The following is a 15,153-nucleotide window of genomic DNA, read 5'->3' as shown; positions in this document are numbered from 1 at the left end:
GACTTCATCTCAACAAGGAGGGAGAATGTGATGCTGCACATGCCGCGGGAAAAGTCGCAGTGATTGGACAAAGTTGCAGGAATTGGTTGAAGTTGCGTTAATAGTTTGCAACATTGCCATCTCCTGGAGGGACTGCTTGTAATAATACTATGTGTGAACATGTTAGGAATCCAATTCTTAAAAGTAAAAGAAAAGAGGAGTCAAAGAAAGTCAGGTCACAGAAAGAAAAAATGAAACTTTATTTCTTATTTTAATTACCACCTCTTTGAAATGTATGTCTATGTAGTTACTCACAACTAATATAAATTTACACAGAGCAAATAAATCAATGTGAAATAGTAACAAACCTCTATCACTTGTTTCCCGTAAAACTGCAAATACACGTAAAAGAAAGTTGAAAAAAACAAACTTTTTTTTTCCTGTTGCCACAAGAAACGTGGATAGCAATTCAAACGCCCTTTTTTCAACAAGCAACACAGCTCTTGTTTCTATCCTAATAAAGAGATAAATTGATAAATAATTGCACAATATTATTGCATCGGTTGCTGTTTGTCTTAAAGTTGTTTACTCAGGCATATACACAAACGAAAATACAGATGTCAAACACTTAATAATACATATATATTAATGTTATTGAAATCACTCTGCCATCATTTACAACCCTTGCTACGCCATAATCCATTTGCAGTGATAACGTAAAAAAACAACATGCACTGATAACGTATCCTTATATCAGATAGCTTGGCCTTCCTGTGGGAAAAAATAAATAACACAGAAATAAATTGCTACATGTTCCTTTAAAAAACGACTTAAATGAATTGATTAAAAAGTGCAATTTTGAAACGTGATGTTTAAAATGTTGGTGTAGGAGGATTGTAGTTATTGCAGGTAATTGATTAGCAATGGTTTTCAGGCATGTCGTCACATCTTGGCTATGAGTCAAAGTTGCCATGGTACTGTAAAATAAGTGAATTGTGAATGTTGCTTTTACCAGCAGATACTGTGATTCAACAATAACATTCAACAGCTGTTTTATATGCATCAATGACTCAACATCTCCAATACATTGAGCATCGACTAACTGATGGCGAACGTCCTCCTCCCCTCCCTCTCTTAAATGAAATACACCACAAAAAGAAAAATAAAAGTAGCTTTGTTAGCGACAAACAAACATTTGCATTAACACTCCATTAATAAATAAGTGCAGGCTGGCGATGTAGAAACTGTCATCCAGCTTGTCCTAAAGTAAAAACAATGCAGTTGCAGACACAGTCGTGACAATGAAAAGACATTCAAACCTAAAGCATGACAATAAAGAACACATGAAAAAATGAACAATCGTGAAAAAGAGACTTGAGTGGTCACGTCCGCCCAGGCCCCCGTGGGTTCCCTCCGACGAACCCCTGAACATTCCTTGGCCCAAAAGAGTTCCATTTGGCATTTTCCAAACGTGTAGGCCTTTTAGCCGTGTTTATTTTTTCTGGCTTCTTTCCTTTGTAGGTTGCTCTGTGGAATCTTGAATTAAAGCTGCACGGGTAAGTAAAACTTTTGAGGTTCTGCTCTGAGTGACCAGGTGTTAGCATTCGTGGGTGATTTCGTAGTAGCAGCATGCTAGCTAAACCAACAACATGTTACTCAGCTAAATAAGACTTTGCGAACACAGCACCCAATATACTGTCCGCCATTATTGTTCATAGTTTGACCATGAAGTAGCTGTTTTATCCTGAAATAAATATAATGACATAATAATATACTCATACGGTGCAACTCTAAAGAAGCCAAAAAGGTTTGGATGCAACACTTGGCTTTTCGGGCCAACTAAGTCCTCCCACATCAGAGGCAGTCCAGAGCAAAGTGATGAGTATTGCATGAGCGCCGCGTAGTTGACTTATGTCACAAAGTCCTTTGCAAAAAAAGAAATACGGTAAACATATGTTAGCAACAATCATTACATTTTAAAGTCAGTGCTATACCAACTGATTATTATCTAATTTCCATTCATGCATCTATAGAATAATAATGAAAAGGGAGGCTACATATATCGGCAAGGTTTCGTTTCTCTGGGCAGGGTGAAGGACTTGACGCCGTTGGTCCAAGTGTTGAAAATGTTGGCGGTAAAGATCAGGAGCACAAATATGTCAAAGATATTTAAAGGTACACTGAACAGGTTGAAGCAAATACACAACAGCACCACACAAACACATGCAATATAAGCAATGATGTAAATATAGGAAGCAAACATGAGATGGGAGGTTCTAGGAGCGATACCATTGGCTTGAGAGGGTCATGTGATGCAGCAAGAGTCATGGGTACAAATTGGGATGGAAGCAGAAAAGGCCAATTTTTTTTTCCAGTATCATTTTTCTCTGTATATTATAAAAATTTGGCTACATCCCACCACACTCTGCAGATAGCAACACCAAGCAGCTGTGTTTCTACTTTCTACATATTTTTGAACTTTCTATGACGCAGCACTGACAGAGAGAAAGAAACAAAGCGACAGATACATAGACAGAAATTAAGTTCTTCTAATAAACATTCAACATGCTTTGACAGTTTTCTAAAAGAAAAAAATAAATAAATGAAAAGAAACCTAATCAACAGAGAAATACTGTTATTTTTTTAAATTTCGCTCTTGAACTAAAAGTGGCTCTCTGAAATCAAAATGAGCTCCAACCATTCTTGATGGTTTTAAAAACCAGACTGGGTGGAGTATTTTTTTTTTCCTTTTGTTTTTTTATTTCAAAGAGCCAGAGCCAGAGCCAGAGTCCATAGGGCTTATCAGGGTTGTCTACGGTGGTCAGTCAATGGTAAGTGCCAAACGGAGGAGCCAGTCAGGGAGCTCAAGATGTGGTCATGGATGATGGGTCATTCCACATTGCCGCCACGTCTCTGAACCTGAACAGCCACAAAGAATTTAAAGAGTCACCGACGGGCCTCTGGAACAATGCTAAATATTCAGCATTAAATGATCACATATTCTCTACAGAGGTGGTTTTGTTGAATCACAACACAAAATAAGCCTAAATCTTGTTCTAAGTGAATCATAGCCAGAACCTGAAGCGACATCACTGGAGGTGGATCCTGTCTGCGCACCATTAGAATGCAGGCAAAAAAGCACTTCAGCTTCAGGATCAGCGGAGAAATGGTGACGTGTTGCATGCTCTTCTAACCAATAGATGAAGAGCTTCATCAGAAATAGGTGAAGCAAGTTTAAAGAATGAGGGATGAGTGGCAGATATCTGTGTCTGCCGTATTTTTCCATGGGAGTTTTCCATATACAAGCTATTAAAACAGCAGAGAAGCTGTCAAAAACATGGCTGAGGAGGCGTCAATGCCCAGCGGTAAAAGACACAGTCAGTCCCACGGTTGACCCAAACACATGGCATGTGTTTTACTGCTGACCCGCCTGAAGAGAGTTTTAAATTCCATTTACATTAGCGTTCTGTGTTGCCATCCGTCTCTGATCCGTTAAGACGCTTCATCCTCTCACAATAGTCTGACTTCTCCCTTCAGCAAGCACAATGTTAGAATCAAAACATATCTTTGGTTCACATGAAGCTGCTCTTCTCCCTCAAAAACTGTTGTCCCCCATTCTTGGCTGATATAGCTGCTACGTCCAATGTGTCAGTTCACCGCACACCGGTGTTTGGTCCCTCCGGTGACGCCGTAAGTTGCTGCCGGCATTTGACCAACTTCTAATTATATATAATTATATTGATGTTGGTCTTAAGTGCACATGTGGCTGTGTGATCATTGAAAGCCTGTGAGTTCTGTTATAATCCTTTCTTTCCACAGAAAGATTTAAAAGCAAAGATATGGGATGCTGGGCCTGAATTTATATTTTAAAAAGCACAACACTGTCTATGATGAAAGTAAACGTGACCACTCATCCTCATCTTTTCATGCAACTCACAGTTCCCCTCCACCTCAACTTTTATTCTTCACGACTTCTTATTTACTTTGGCAGGAACCTCTTTGATTCATATGGGGCTGGCAGTTTCATTTTCTCACCTTGCATTAATGAGGTACTGTGCCAGGCTGATGTTGGCGGGAGTCCCTGTGATGGTGATCTGGCGCTCCGATGACCCTTCCATGGCATTAGCAATTTTGATCTGGGCCCCAGACATCTGACGGATCTCGTTGATTTTGGTTCCCTGGCGTCCGATTATGCAGCCTATTAGCTGGGAAGAAAATGGGAGCAGGACTTAGGATGGAGCAGGATTGAAACAGCTCATTGCTATACATTGATGATAGGTAGATGAGGTATCATGAAACAGTATCGCAGGGTTGATGAAACAGCATTCTAATTTTCAGAGGCCACTAGATGGCGCTCTTAGTTCAGAATTGATGTGAGGTTTCATTGAATTAGTTGTTCAAGTCCAAATATTCTCAGCAGACGGCGCCATCTGGCGGCCTCTGAAAATCAGGACACTGTTTCATGAAACCTCATCGACCCGTCACTTTTACACATGTACTATTTATGGCCATGGTTGCATGTAAAACTACTCACATCATTGGGAATGGTGAGTTCATGAGTACTGGCCTGGTTACTGGCATCCAGACCTGCTGCTGAGTGTTTGAAAGGGGGGGGTAGGGGGGGAAGAAAGGAGGAAGAGGACATAAAATAGAGTTTGGCAGACAGCAAAACGTCATGAAAATGTGTTCTTAAGCTTTACCATGGCCTGCTTGTTGACCAGGATTAACTCAGCTTTTGGGCAGAGTTTTAATTTATTTGAATGAAAAACAGAAACGATTTCATTTCTTTTTCGGGGTGCTAAGGGAAAAACCAAAAGAAACCTCAACATCAACAAGAGCAGACCACCAGCAGGCCATGTCATGGCTGAGCACACCAGTAGGAGGAGAACAACCAGAAGAAGATTGAAGAGTAAGCGCAGAAGAAACCAGAGAAGATATGAGGAAGAGAGTGTGTTCGTGTCTACAGGTAAAAACAAGAGAAGGAGCTTTGGTAAAAAGGGGTCCTTGTGTAGGTGGGTACGTACCGGGGAAGGCAGGGGTGGTCTGTCCGAGGGGGGTAAAAGGGGTTTGCTGCATAGCCAACTGGTGGAGCTTGCTCAACTGCTGAGGGGGGGAGGAGGAGGACAGCAGAGCTATGAGGTCATCATTGAAAACACGCTTCCACACACACAGGCATACGCGCAGACACAAACGTACAGGTCTTTCAGAAGAGCAGAGAAAGGATCTGAGGAAAAGTAACAACTTAATAGGTGACAGACAAAGATCCAGAAAAAAGACGGGAGCCCATGGGGGACTTGGCCGGAGAGTGGATGCTTAAGTGTTCTCATTGTTATGAAAAGGGATTTTAAGTGCGGTGCACCCTGTCTTTTGAGTGCGTCTCCAGCCTGTAATGTGATCTACATGAGGAGAGGTCAGGTATAGGAAGTGAGTTTAGTCTTCTGAGAGATGCATTCATGACCGCTTTAAACATTATCCACTGTATAACACCTTCATTAGAGACAGACTGAAGCATTAACCACTATATTCTGGTCAACGACTGCGCTGCTAATTGGCCAGATTCAGTTTTGTGCTGTCCTTTCCCTCCATTTACTGCTCTTTGGTTGCTGACATTTAAGTCTTGAATGTCAGTGCTAATTTAAATAAAATGACCAGCAAAACTACAGATCCTGAAAAGTAGCCTTTTCACTCTTAAAGACCGATTCATGATCAGCCAATACAGACACGTGCCGTCCTGCTGGCCAAGTCCCACGCGGCTTTATTTGCAAAGAGATGCCCGAAAAGTTTGAGGAATTACATGTCAGAAAAAAAGATGTATTAATATTAACATTTAATATTAATAAGAGGGTTGGGATGAGGTTCTCTACAGTGGGAGAGGTAGGACTGCCTCCAGGGATGAGCACTCACATCTGGATGAGGGATGGCGTACTGTCCTTGGATGGTGTAAGCCTGTGAACAACAGTGGCTCATTATCAGCAGTGCTATCATCATCGACACATAGGTGTAAACACAAGCAAACTCCAAAGTTACGTCGCCTAATTTTTAACATCTATTTTACAGAGCTACAAAAACAACATGCACTACAGACTTCCTGCCATGATTCCATCAATCAGATCCAGTTGAATCAAATCAATAAGGGACCACGAGACAGCTGGGATGTGACAGGGAGGACGTGTAGGGAATGCTGATGTACAGCCCACATATATATGATTCGTAGAACTGCGTGTTCTGAAACTAGCCTTTTACATACAGACACATATGTTTTAAACAACTTTTTTTGCAATGGCTCTCACTTTTATCCATCAGAACCAGTCATTGTTGAGTTGATTTAGAGTTAGAATTGTTAGAATTCAGTTTTTGAAGCCCACATGTAATAGTTTCAAATCATTTCTTTTACTTTTAGCTTTTTGTTTTATTCTATATTTAAATTAGCAATACATTTGTGTCAATGATAAATAAATGGATCTAAACATTTAGCCAGGCAATTTCAGTCTCTACAAAAGCAGATGTACACGGTACATTGCATAGGAATGCCATTCTTCTTCTTCTTCTTCTTCTTCTTATTATTATTATTATTATTATTGTTGTTGTTGTTATGTTGCATATTCTATTGCCATTTTGTTCTTAGGTGTTTATGCTTTACATTTTTTAATTATTCCTCGAGAATGCCACCAGCAAAAGTCTACTGATAATATAGGGCTGTCTGTAGATCAAAATCAAAATAATCTCACTAAAGCTGGGTTAACTTGTAATTAAAGGCAAATGAATCCACCATTTTATATCTGTTCTACATGTAACACTAGATTGGCCAATAATGCTTACCTCATGCAAACATTTGTTCACCCCAACAACCCATCAGAGCAGATACTGTTCATTCTTCCGAATATACAGAATGTGAGATTCATTCGTCATCAATCGTGTGTTAACTCGGCTTCAGTGAGATTAAAAGTTTTAACCTATTGGCACTCTTACTTAATATACATGTGATGCAGAGGATGTCTTTTCCTGTAGATCAACTCATCCATGGTGAGCCTTTTGCGCCAGTACAGCATGACCAAACTAGTGTGAAATGGATGATACTTTTATAACTTGTCAGGTTGATGTGATTCTTTTGGCTATCATTTAATGCCAATATTCTTATTCTCTTCTGTGTCATTTATCCCAGTAGCAGTGAAGCTGATGTGATGAATGAAGGACCCAGTGATGGCCATCATGCTAGTCTAAGGAAGGGGGGAGTGAGCGGGGTGTGGGAGTGAGGGAAGTGGGGGAAGAAGGAGTAAAACCTGGTGCAACACTAACAGGCAGTGGCTGGTGCTGCAGTAAGAGGCTGAGGTTGGCTGTGGACGCCCCCAGTGGGTCTGCTCTTACCTGGCCACCTGAAAAAATGACAGGGGTGGAGGCAGGCTTGGGGCGGTAGGGGATTGTGGCACCTTTCGGTGGGGACTGAGGAGAGTAAAGGAGGAGAGAGTGGGGGGTAGAAGAAAAAGGGGGGTGAGATGTGGAGAGAGTGTTAGCGCAGAGAAAAGAGAGAGAGAAAGTTGCATCAAGAGGGTCAGTGCCTGAGGGAAAACCACCTGTGACACAAAGTGCTCTTCACTGTGGACATGCTGACAAAAACAAAGCCCAGATTGTGGTTCAGTGGAATTACCTGGAACATTTCAACTGGATTATGTTGACGCTATTTCACTAAACTGTACACTGTACCTCTGTTGGAGTCAGAATTCTAGAGACTTACAATCATGTGACAAATGTCCTAGAATCCATGGCCGGTGCCATCAGGGTGAGCCGTTGGAGAAATGGCTGTGCAGATAGTTCAAATTAATGTGGTGAAAAGTGAGAGACACTTCAAAGCTTCCACCTGAATTGCACCATGTTGAGGATCAATACTTTAGTTTTCGTCATTCGGCCTGGAGCTGTGCAAGCGAGGCCCTGTTGTTCTGGAGTTGCATTTTGGGTGGTTAAGTCTTCAATATTTCGTCTTTAATCACATCACAACCCCTAAGCTGTGAGTGCTTTATGCCAGTGTTTGTCAAGCTCAAATAGAGGTGGGTGATATGATGTCATTAAATCATGAACAATTACAATGTGTTGACAATGTGCTGACATTCTTTCTATACACTATAGATGAGATTCATTCGTCAGTGACAGCAGTGCTCATCTTCCCACACACTCACAGCGAAGAAGCCAGTTAGATGCCCAACTTTGAGTTTTGTTTTTATACCTGCCGTGCATCTAACTTGGCCACACACCTTCATGACAGAATGGTGGAGTGTTGTTGGAACCGTGATGCTAAAGACACTAATGAACTAAACAGAGTTAACGTGACGTCTCACTTTGAAACTTTATTGACGCTCGTATAATATCAAAGTTTAGTAAGCGATTTGAAAGTTGGCTAAAAATTAAATACAGAATCAAATAAATCTGCTCCACAATAATAAGATGATAAGACGAAAAATCACTGTTATTAAGCCCACCCCTTTCTGGGGACATTTTTTAACAAATACATTTTCTGTTTTTTGTTTGCCAATTAAAAGTGATTTTTTTATAGGACTTTCCACCAAGCAATTTCTTTTCGATGATCAAAGTATGCTGTGACTTAAAACAGATTGTAAAACACTGCTTTGTACAATGGCTTTGCTACACATCGACTCTTGAAAAATGAGAATATCTGTTTTCAGTAATGGTGAAAAAAGCTTTAATACAGTGTAAAATACACCAAATAAATACCAACAATAAACTAGATTTCACTTAGTAGCATTTCCTTTACCAGGAATTAAACGACTTGTTTTGTTTCCCCATTCAGCTTCTGAGGCTTTTGAATTTTAAGGTGTGCTGGCATAAGTAACCAGCTGCTAAGTAAATACATTTGTATCAAGTCCTTTTTTTTGGCCTGCAATTGACCCCCACTGTCATCTGGACTTTACCTCAAGCATCACCACACATATCTGCTTCACACACTGGATGATGGCTTCTGGGGCTCCTGAGATGGTCACGGCACGCTCGGTGGAGTTGGGAAGCATGTCGCCAGCCACTTGGACCTGAGCACCTGTGGACTAGCGGCATATGAAGTCGGGGTTAGATGATCATTTAGAGAGGTTTGTAGGAAGTGAATAGACAGATCTTCTATAGTGCAAGACTGTTTGTGTACGTTAGCTGTAACAGGGCAGTGACAAATGTTTATCAAGATATGTTGACTTCACCATTCATGCAATACCTCTCTCATTTCTTTGATTTTGGAGCCTCCCTTGCCAATGAGCGAGCCACACTGGCTGGCTGGGACAACCAGCCTCAAGGTCACCGGTGGTTTGCTGGTGGCTGGGCTGTTGCTCATGGAGTTAATTATATCCTGGGAAGAGAGAGAGGAATCAGGTGCGACCTGGAGTTTAGTTCAGGTGACGCTTCACACTTGAGCTCCATCTCGCTGGCAGGGTGCTGACGTAGCATCAAAAAGAAGTCCTGGCCCACTTTCTCAGGACTGTGAAGCAAGTGATCAGCACTTTTCAACCTTGTTTAATCTGGTCAAACTTGCTTTGTGTTCCCATGAATTATGCAGCAGCGTGTGCATGATGCTGTTTTGAAGAACGTTTCACTACCTCTTCAAACTTGTAGGCGATCATGGCAAACGCCTTGAAAATGGCATCTGTTGGCCCTGTGATGGTCACTATTCTCTCGGGACAGTTTCCTTCTGAGATGTTGATTCGGGCTCCGCTCTGTCACACCAACAACACAATTCAGATTCATTCACATTGTTACATTTTTTTTATTCAATTGTTTATCAAACTACTTACATCTTCACGCATTTTCTTGACAGTTTCTCCTTTCTATGTAGAACAGACAGAAGCAACATGAATACACATGTCATCGACACACTTTTCCTGATTGTTTTTTACCTTTCCTATGATGCTTCCCACTTCCTGTAGAAAGACACAAACATGAATTGAGCATTGTTTGAATCGTTTTATTTTGAAAAGTGATGCTTTTATACCTTGCCATGCATTAGCAGCCGGATCGTGAGGGTCACATTCAGACCCCCCTCGGACTGGACCTTGATGGGTTCCATGTTGGGAATGGATCTGAGAGGAGGACGGGCTGTGTGAAAGGAATGCGAGGGATGATGAGAGTTTAAGGGATGTAGTTTAAGAGATCGCCTGTTGGGAAAAACAAAAAAAGACCTTAAACATGAGTGATGAGAACAAAAGGCATCATACTGCATTTTTTTGTCATTGTTTTTGAAGAGAAAGATTTAACCATTTCAGCACTTTCTAAACATAGTGATTGAAAAACACATTTAAAATTCACCTTTTGTAGTAGCTGTTACAAAAACTGGGCCGTAGAAGTGGGCCGTAGTTCCATAATCCGGCAACATGTCACAATTTTCTCTTAAATCAACGGCTTGTTAGCCCCTCTTTTTTCCATCAATAAAATAAGTGATTGATTTTTAATATGTAATGACTATCTGTCTTTATATTTAATAATCCTATTTCGTTGAACTGGGTGACATATTGCTCTGACTGAAGCGTTGCCGTAGTTACCAGCAGTGAACACAAGAGGACGCCGCAAGCCAGTAAAGCTGACTGCCGGATCAAAGTTCCCTCCTTATCACTCCCATTAAAATCATGCATGTTAAGATCGGGATTCAACATGCCCTCCTATTGGTTAAAATAAAAGCACTATGCACTCGGCCTGTACCTTCTTTATTTTGTACTTCTTCATAAAACAAGCGTAGACTTCAATGAGTTTATTCATGAGAGCTGCAACAACTGCAGAAAAATCACCTGCAGCGTCTAACCTTGAGTAGAGAGACAATGACAGGATCTGTCAATCAGAGTTGACGCTGCTGTCGGGAGTGAAAACAATATTCGCCTTCATCCCACTAATTAACGGATAGACTTTCTGTTTTTATTTTCCCCTTGTGCTTTTTTTTTTTTTTTTTTTTTTTTTTTAAACAATCACAGCATATTTTGGGACTCAAAAGTTGCCTCTTGGTTCTCTTCAGGCTTACATTTCAAACTCAGCAGTTATAAATGAAGAGGGGGAGGTCACATGCGCATTGGCTCGTCTGCATCCATGCGGAGTGTTTTGAGACTTAACACTATTTTAAAAATCTAAATATCCTGATGTTTGATTTAAAAGACAGTAGCTGCTCTAATCTCCGTCACTGGAGCAATGCATGTGGGCCAGGTTGGTGCAAAGCCAGCGGAGGTTCGAGAGATAAGGACAGGGATTCTGTTGCCAGCTGTCTCTCCAATCTCCCAGAGGAAGCCAGATTACATAAAAGCCTTAATCTGGGTTTAAGACCCAAGCCAGTGGTGCCGCTCCAGTGCAGGGGCGGGTGGTGCAGCGGGGGCGGACAGAAAACACCCTCAAGATTGATGATAAACGCGGTAGTATTCATCCTTTTCATGACTCTACGACTTGTTAAGAAATGTTGAAATCCCGTGGAAGGTTCAGTCAGTGTCTAGTTCAGGGACTATATAGGTAAACAAAAACAAACAAAAAAAAAAACCAAGCAGATTTGATTGTCCAACACTGGAAAAGAAAATGCAGTCCATCTTTAGTGCACTTTCTTGTGACTAAGCCCCTCAAACTGGAATATTTGGGTGACCAAAACCCCTCCCACAAATCAAGGTCACAGTTAATTGTAGTTCTTCCAGACAGTGTTTGTGCGTAAGTACATACACATAATAGAAATGGGTCAAGGTCTCTGAATCATGCCCCAATAGGCCCAAACCTTGCGGCGTGTGGCCATTTATCTCATTAAGTCTGATTTACTTCTAAATGTATCGGTAGCTCCAAATAAATCATTGGTTCTAAGAGTCAGCTTGATAATGTTTTATTTTCCTCTCAGTTTCCTCATTTGGGAGGAAGTCGGGAAGGAAATGAGGAATACTAAAGAGAGACGGTCGAGATTTTTCATGACATCTGATGGGGAAAGTGGGTCATGCTCGGTGTTGCAGTGCTGCTAGCCTCCTCCTCTATGTCGGCTATTGAATTAATCACGCTTTACGCTCGGCTGGACAACATAGTGCATAAAACGCAGCCCCCTCTTATTTCTCTTTACTCAACCTCTTTGCTGGCCTTGTTTGCTGCTCAGCCTTCGTCACAAAAAAAAAAAATTTGCTTGTGAAGAAAAAACCCAACTTTTATTCTTTCATATGTGGCAACATGTATTTATTATTATCAGTCCTAAACACAGTAGGATAGATGACATGACAACAACAACAAAATGTCATGCAAGTGTGCTGGCTACAAACTTATGATTCATTATGTGACTAATATTAATATCAGCTCAATGACAGTTCAATACTGTAGTGCAGCAATAAAAGCTCCCCCGCATGGTTTTTTTTTTCTTTTCCATGTTTCCATTCAATAATGGGGAGAAAATAAATTAGATTAGTTGTAATATTTATAAATGTAATTCATCATGATCCTTCTTGTTTTCTTTGTACAACCGTAAATTTTGACTTTTGGACTCGATATTGGCCGCAGAGGACAGTGAGGGTTTGAAAATCCAGGAAACAAAATCACTGAATGGATGAGTGAGTGACACTGTGATCCTGGCCAAAGCTTTTACATCATCTGTTCCTTCCTAATCCACAGATCTACAGATTTGTTATCATGATGTGCTCACACAAACCATCCAGCAGCAGCTGTGTGGAGTTGCAGTAATTCAAAAAATGTGACTTCTAAAGGTGTAAATTACAAATAAACATTTGCTTGTGATAATGATATTAAACCCAGCTCTCTGTATCTGTGAACTTTGACCAACTTCATGTCGTGCAGTTTCACTTTCTAGTCCATTATAGCATGGCAACATTTCCTGACAATGTCAGCAACTAATTAAGCAACTGTGTGTGGTTCTGTGGGGTGAACACAAGTGTAGGTGGGACCTTCCTTCTGCAAGATGAAGCACAGATGTTTGCATCTGCTTCTGAGCCTGGCCAAAGGACAAATGTTGACCTGGAATGGATCTGATACATGATGCTAGCATGTGTGCTCCAATTAAAGGCGAGCAAAAGAGTGGAATTAATAATTGGTAGTGCAGCAGCCGGGGACCGACTTGTCTGAACTGGCTGATCCCTGTGTTTTCACTGCTCCTCACAGAGCCTCACTCCTACGCTTGGAGGATTGGTGGCGCCGTGATATTGCGTCTGTGGCCCGGTAACAAGTTTGTTGATCTTTGCTCTAAGATTCCTGGCAGAAGAGCAGTTCTGGTCTGACTTCTCTGTGCATAGCTGGATGTAATGAGGTCCGGAGGGGGGGGGCTCTACCTGTTCAGCCTTCCTATCTGTATACATCTATGACAGTGCGCTCAAGAGCTGTCAGTCCTCATCAGCAGAGCAGCATCCTGAACCCTCAGCCTCAATCACGATCAAAACCTCAGTACGAGGAGGAAATGACAAAAGACCACAAAGCTATCAAGCGACTTTAAAAGTACCTCAGAGTACTCTGTGTTTGCCTGAAATAGGCCGAGTGTGGGCGGAGGAGTTCCTGTCTAAAATGGCTTTGCAGCGCACCATGTTGTGTTGTGAATGCGGCGGTAAGAGCCTAGCGTTAAGTCGGCCATTTTAGATTTGCCACAATTTGTAATGTGAGATCACTGCTTGTCACAGAGTCATGGCTTCCATTGCGCCCACCCAGCGCTCAAATATGTATCAGGTCTGGACCCCGTAACGTGAAAAATAATTGAGTCATTCCGAGCCCTGAAAATAAGAGCGACATTTGCAGCCAATCGTTGACCGCCGGCCTTCACTAGTACCGATAATTCTGCTGTTAAAGACCCTAACAAAGAGGCTGTTCAACTGAAAGTGAATTCCTGCATCCGCGCTAACACATCATGACATTTTAAGTGGACAGCGAGCCAAGAACCATCATCAACGCGAAATATGACTGTGACAATAATTGGAATAACGATCTCGCAGGTCAACAGTGTTTAAGGTTTGTCAGGGACAAGCTCAGCAGTTCGCTACGACAGCATCCATTCAATTCCTGCGTTCAACTCAGGGGCAGTAAATCCACAAGATAATATGCAGAGTAATTCATCACCGTACAATAGACTACTGACATTGAGTTACAAGGAGTAGGTAGCTGTCCTGTCAGATTTTAAGTAATCATTCAAATGATGATGTCATAGCTTTAATCCCCATTTTTCTGTTGATGGTTACATTCGTCTACGTACGATCAGGTACCACGACTTACATTTGCGTCTTGATGCCCAAAGATTGGTTTTTAATGGATAAATAATTTATGACTAAAACTGATTATTTGAAATAAAAATGAAAAATAGTTTAGGTCTTTGGGCAAAGCATTCTTAGTTAAATCAAGGAGAATGTGTAATGAAAGAGGAGTTACCTTTACGTAGCGCGGGATCGTCGACAAGCACCTTTAGCGTTGCAAGAATAAGTATCGCAAAGGAAAAATGATTTTTTTTTCTCCTTCCTTTCGCTCTGCCCACCGCAAAACACGCCCTGCGATTGGTCCGTACCAACGGGTCACATGAGCCGCAAGAGGAACACGTGACGTCGCTCGCAATCGATCAAACAAAACTGGCAGCCGTCCTCAATGGGGCACAGTTTTGCATCTGCGTTGTGCGGACCATTTGTTGTTCTGTTTGGTGTCAAGTGTAAATAGGACGGACGATGAGGCGTAATCTGGGTGACCATCACCCACCACCCTTGCAAGCGACCCCCTCCTCTATTCGCCATAGTGGAAAGGAGGGCATGCCCAGTGAGGCAAAAGGGCATTGCAGGGACACGTCTGTGGATGAGGTAGTCTGAATCAGAACTGTGGCCTCTGGGCTCTTCATCCTTTCCTGCGGAAGGATGTGCACCCCCAAAATTCAATTGAAACCATCCATCCAGCCTGTGTTGACTATGGTGGAGACAACCGTCGACGGGTTGCTCAAGACTGCCAGTCAGGTGTCTGTGCGTCAAACTAGCCTTGGATGTTTTAGTGGAATAAACAGTGGACCCAACCAGACAAAGATGGCTGCAACACTGTCTCCTTTCCCTTCTACTGTGTTTTAATCTGCTGCGGTGTATGTGTGAGCTTGTTTGTGTGTCAATCTGTTGGTGTGTATGTGAAGTATTACTTAGCTTTTGCAGCATCCCATCCAGATTTTCCAATCCAGCACAAATAATCCAGCCCTCATGTCAGATGGACAGTTGTGCAGAGCTT

General features: G+C 41.8%; 1 protein-coding gene across 15 annotated transcripts; it reads right to left on the bottom strand.

Annotated features, from left to right (window-relative positions):
• Positions 1 to 215: 215 nt before the first annotated feature.
• Positions 216 to 14,561, bottom strand: LOC128759374 (poly(rC)-binding protein 3-like). Of its 15 annotated transcripts, none has more exons than XM_053866295.1 (13): positions 14,329 to 14,551; positions 9,962 to 10,124; positions 9,867 to 9,890; positions 9,765 to 9,797; positions 9,570 to 9,686; positions 9,191 to 9,322; positions 8,901 to 9,029; positions 7,345 to 7,419; positions 5,884 to 5,925; positions 5,004 to 5,082; positions 4,514 to 4,569; positions 4,015 to 4,184; positions 216 to 2,898 (listed from the first exon to the last, which is right to left on the bottom strand). In XM_053866295.1, exons 2-13 carry the CDS (start codon positions 10,034 to 10,036, stop codon positions 2,844 to 2,846), a joined length of 987 nt encoding a protein of 328 aa, XP_053722270.1. In that variant the 5' UTR covers positions 10,037 to 10,124; positions 14,329 to 14,551; the 3' UTR covers positions 216 to 2,843. The 15 variants fall into 15 exon arrangements, 13 of the variants coding, with proteins under 13 accessions (XP_053722270.1, XP_053722279.1, XP_053722263.1 ...); XM_053866304.1 differs by having other exon boundaries at positions 5,004 to 5,079; positions 14,329 to 14,550; XM_053866288.1 differs by having other exon boundaries at positions 4,514 to 4,572; positions 5,004 to 5,079; positions 14,329 to 14,539.
• Between the last annotated feature and the right edge of the window lie 592 nt (positions 14,562 to 15,153).

Source organism: Synchiropus splendidus, chromosome 1 (assembly GCF_027744825.2).
Source record: "Synchiropus splendidus isolate RoL2022-P1 chromosome 1, RoL_Sspl_1.0, whole genome shotgun sequence".
NCBI lineage: Eukaryota > Metazoa > Chordata > Actinopteri > Syngnathiformes > Callionymidae > Synchiropus > Synchiropus splendidus.
The sequence above is the reverse complement of the archived record's forward strand: the minus strand, read 5'-3'. Positions and strand labels throughout refer to the sequence as shown.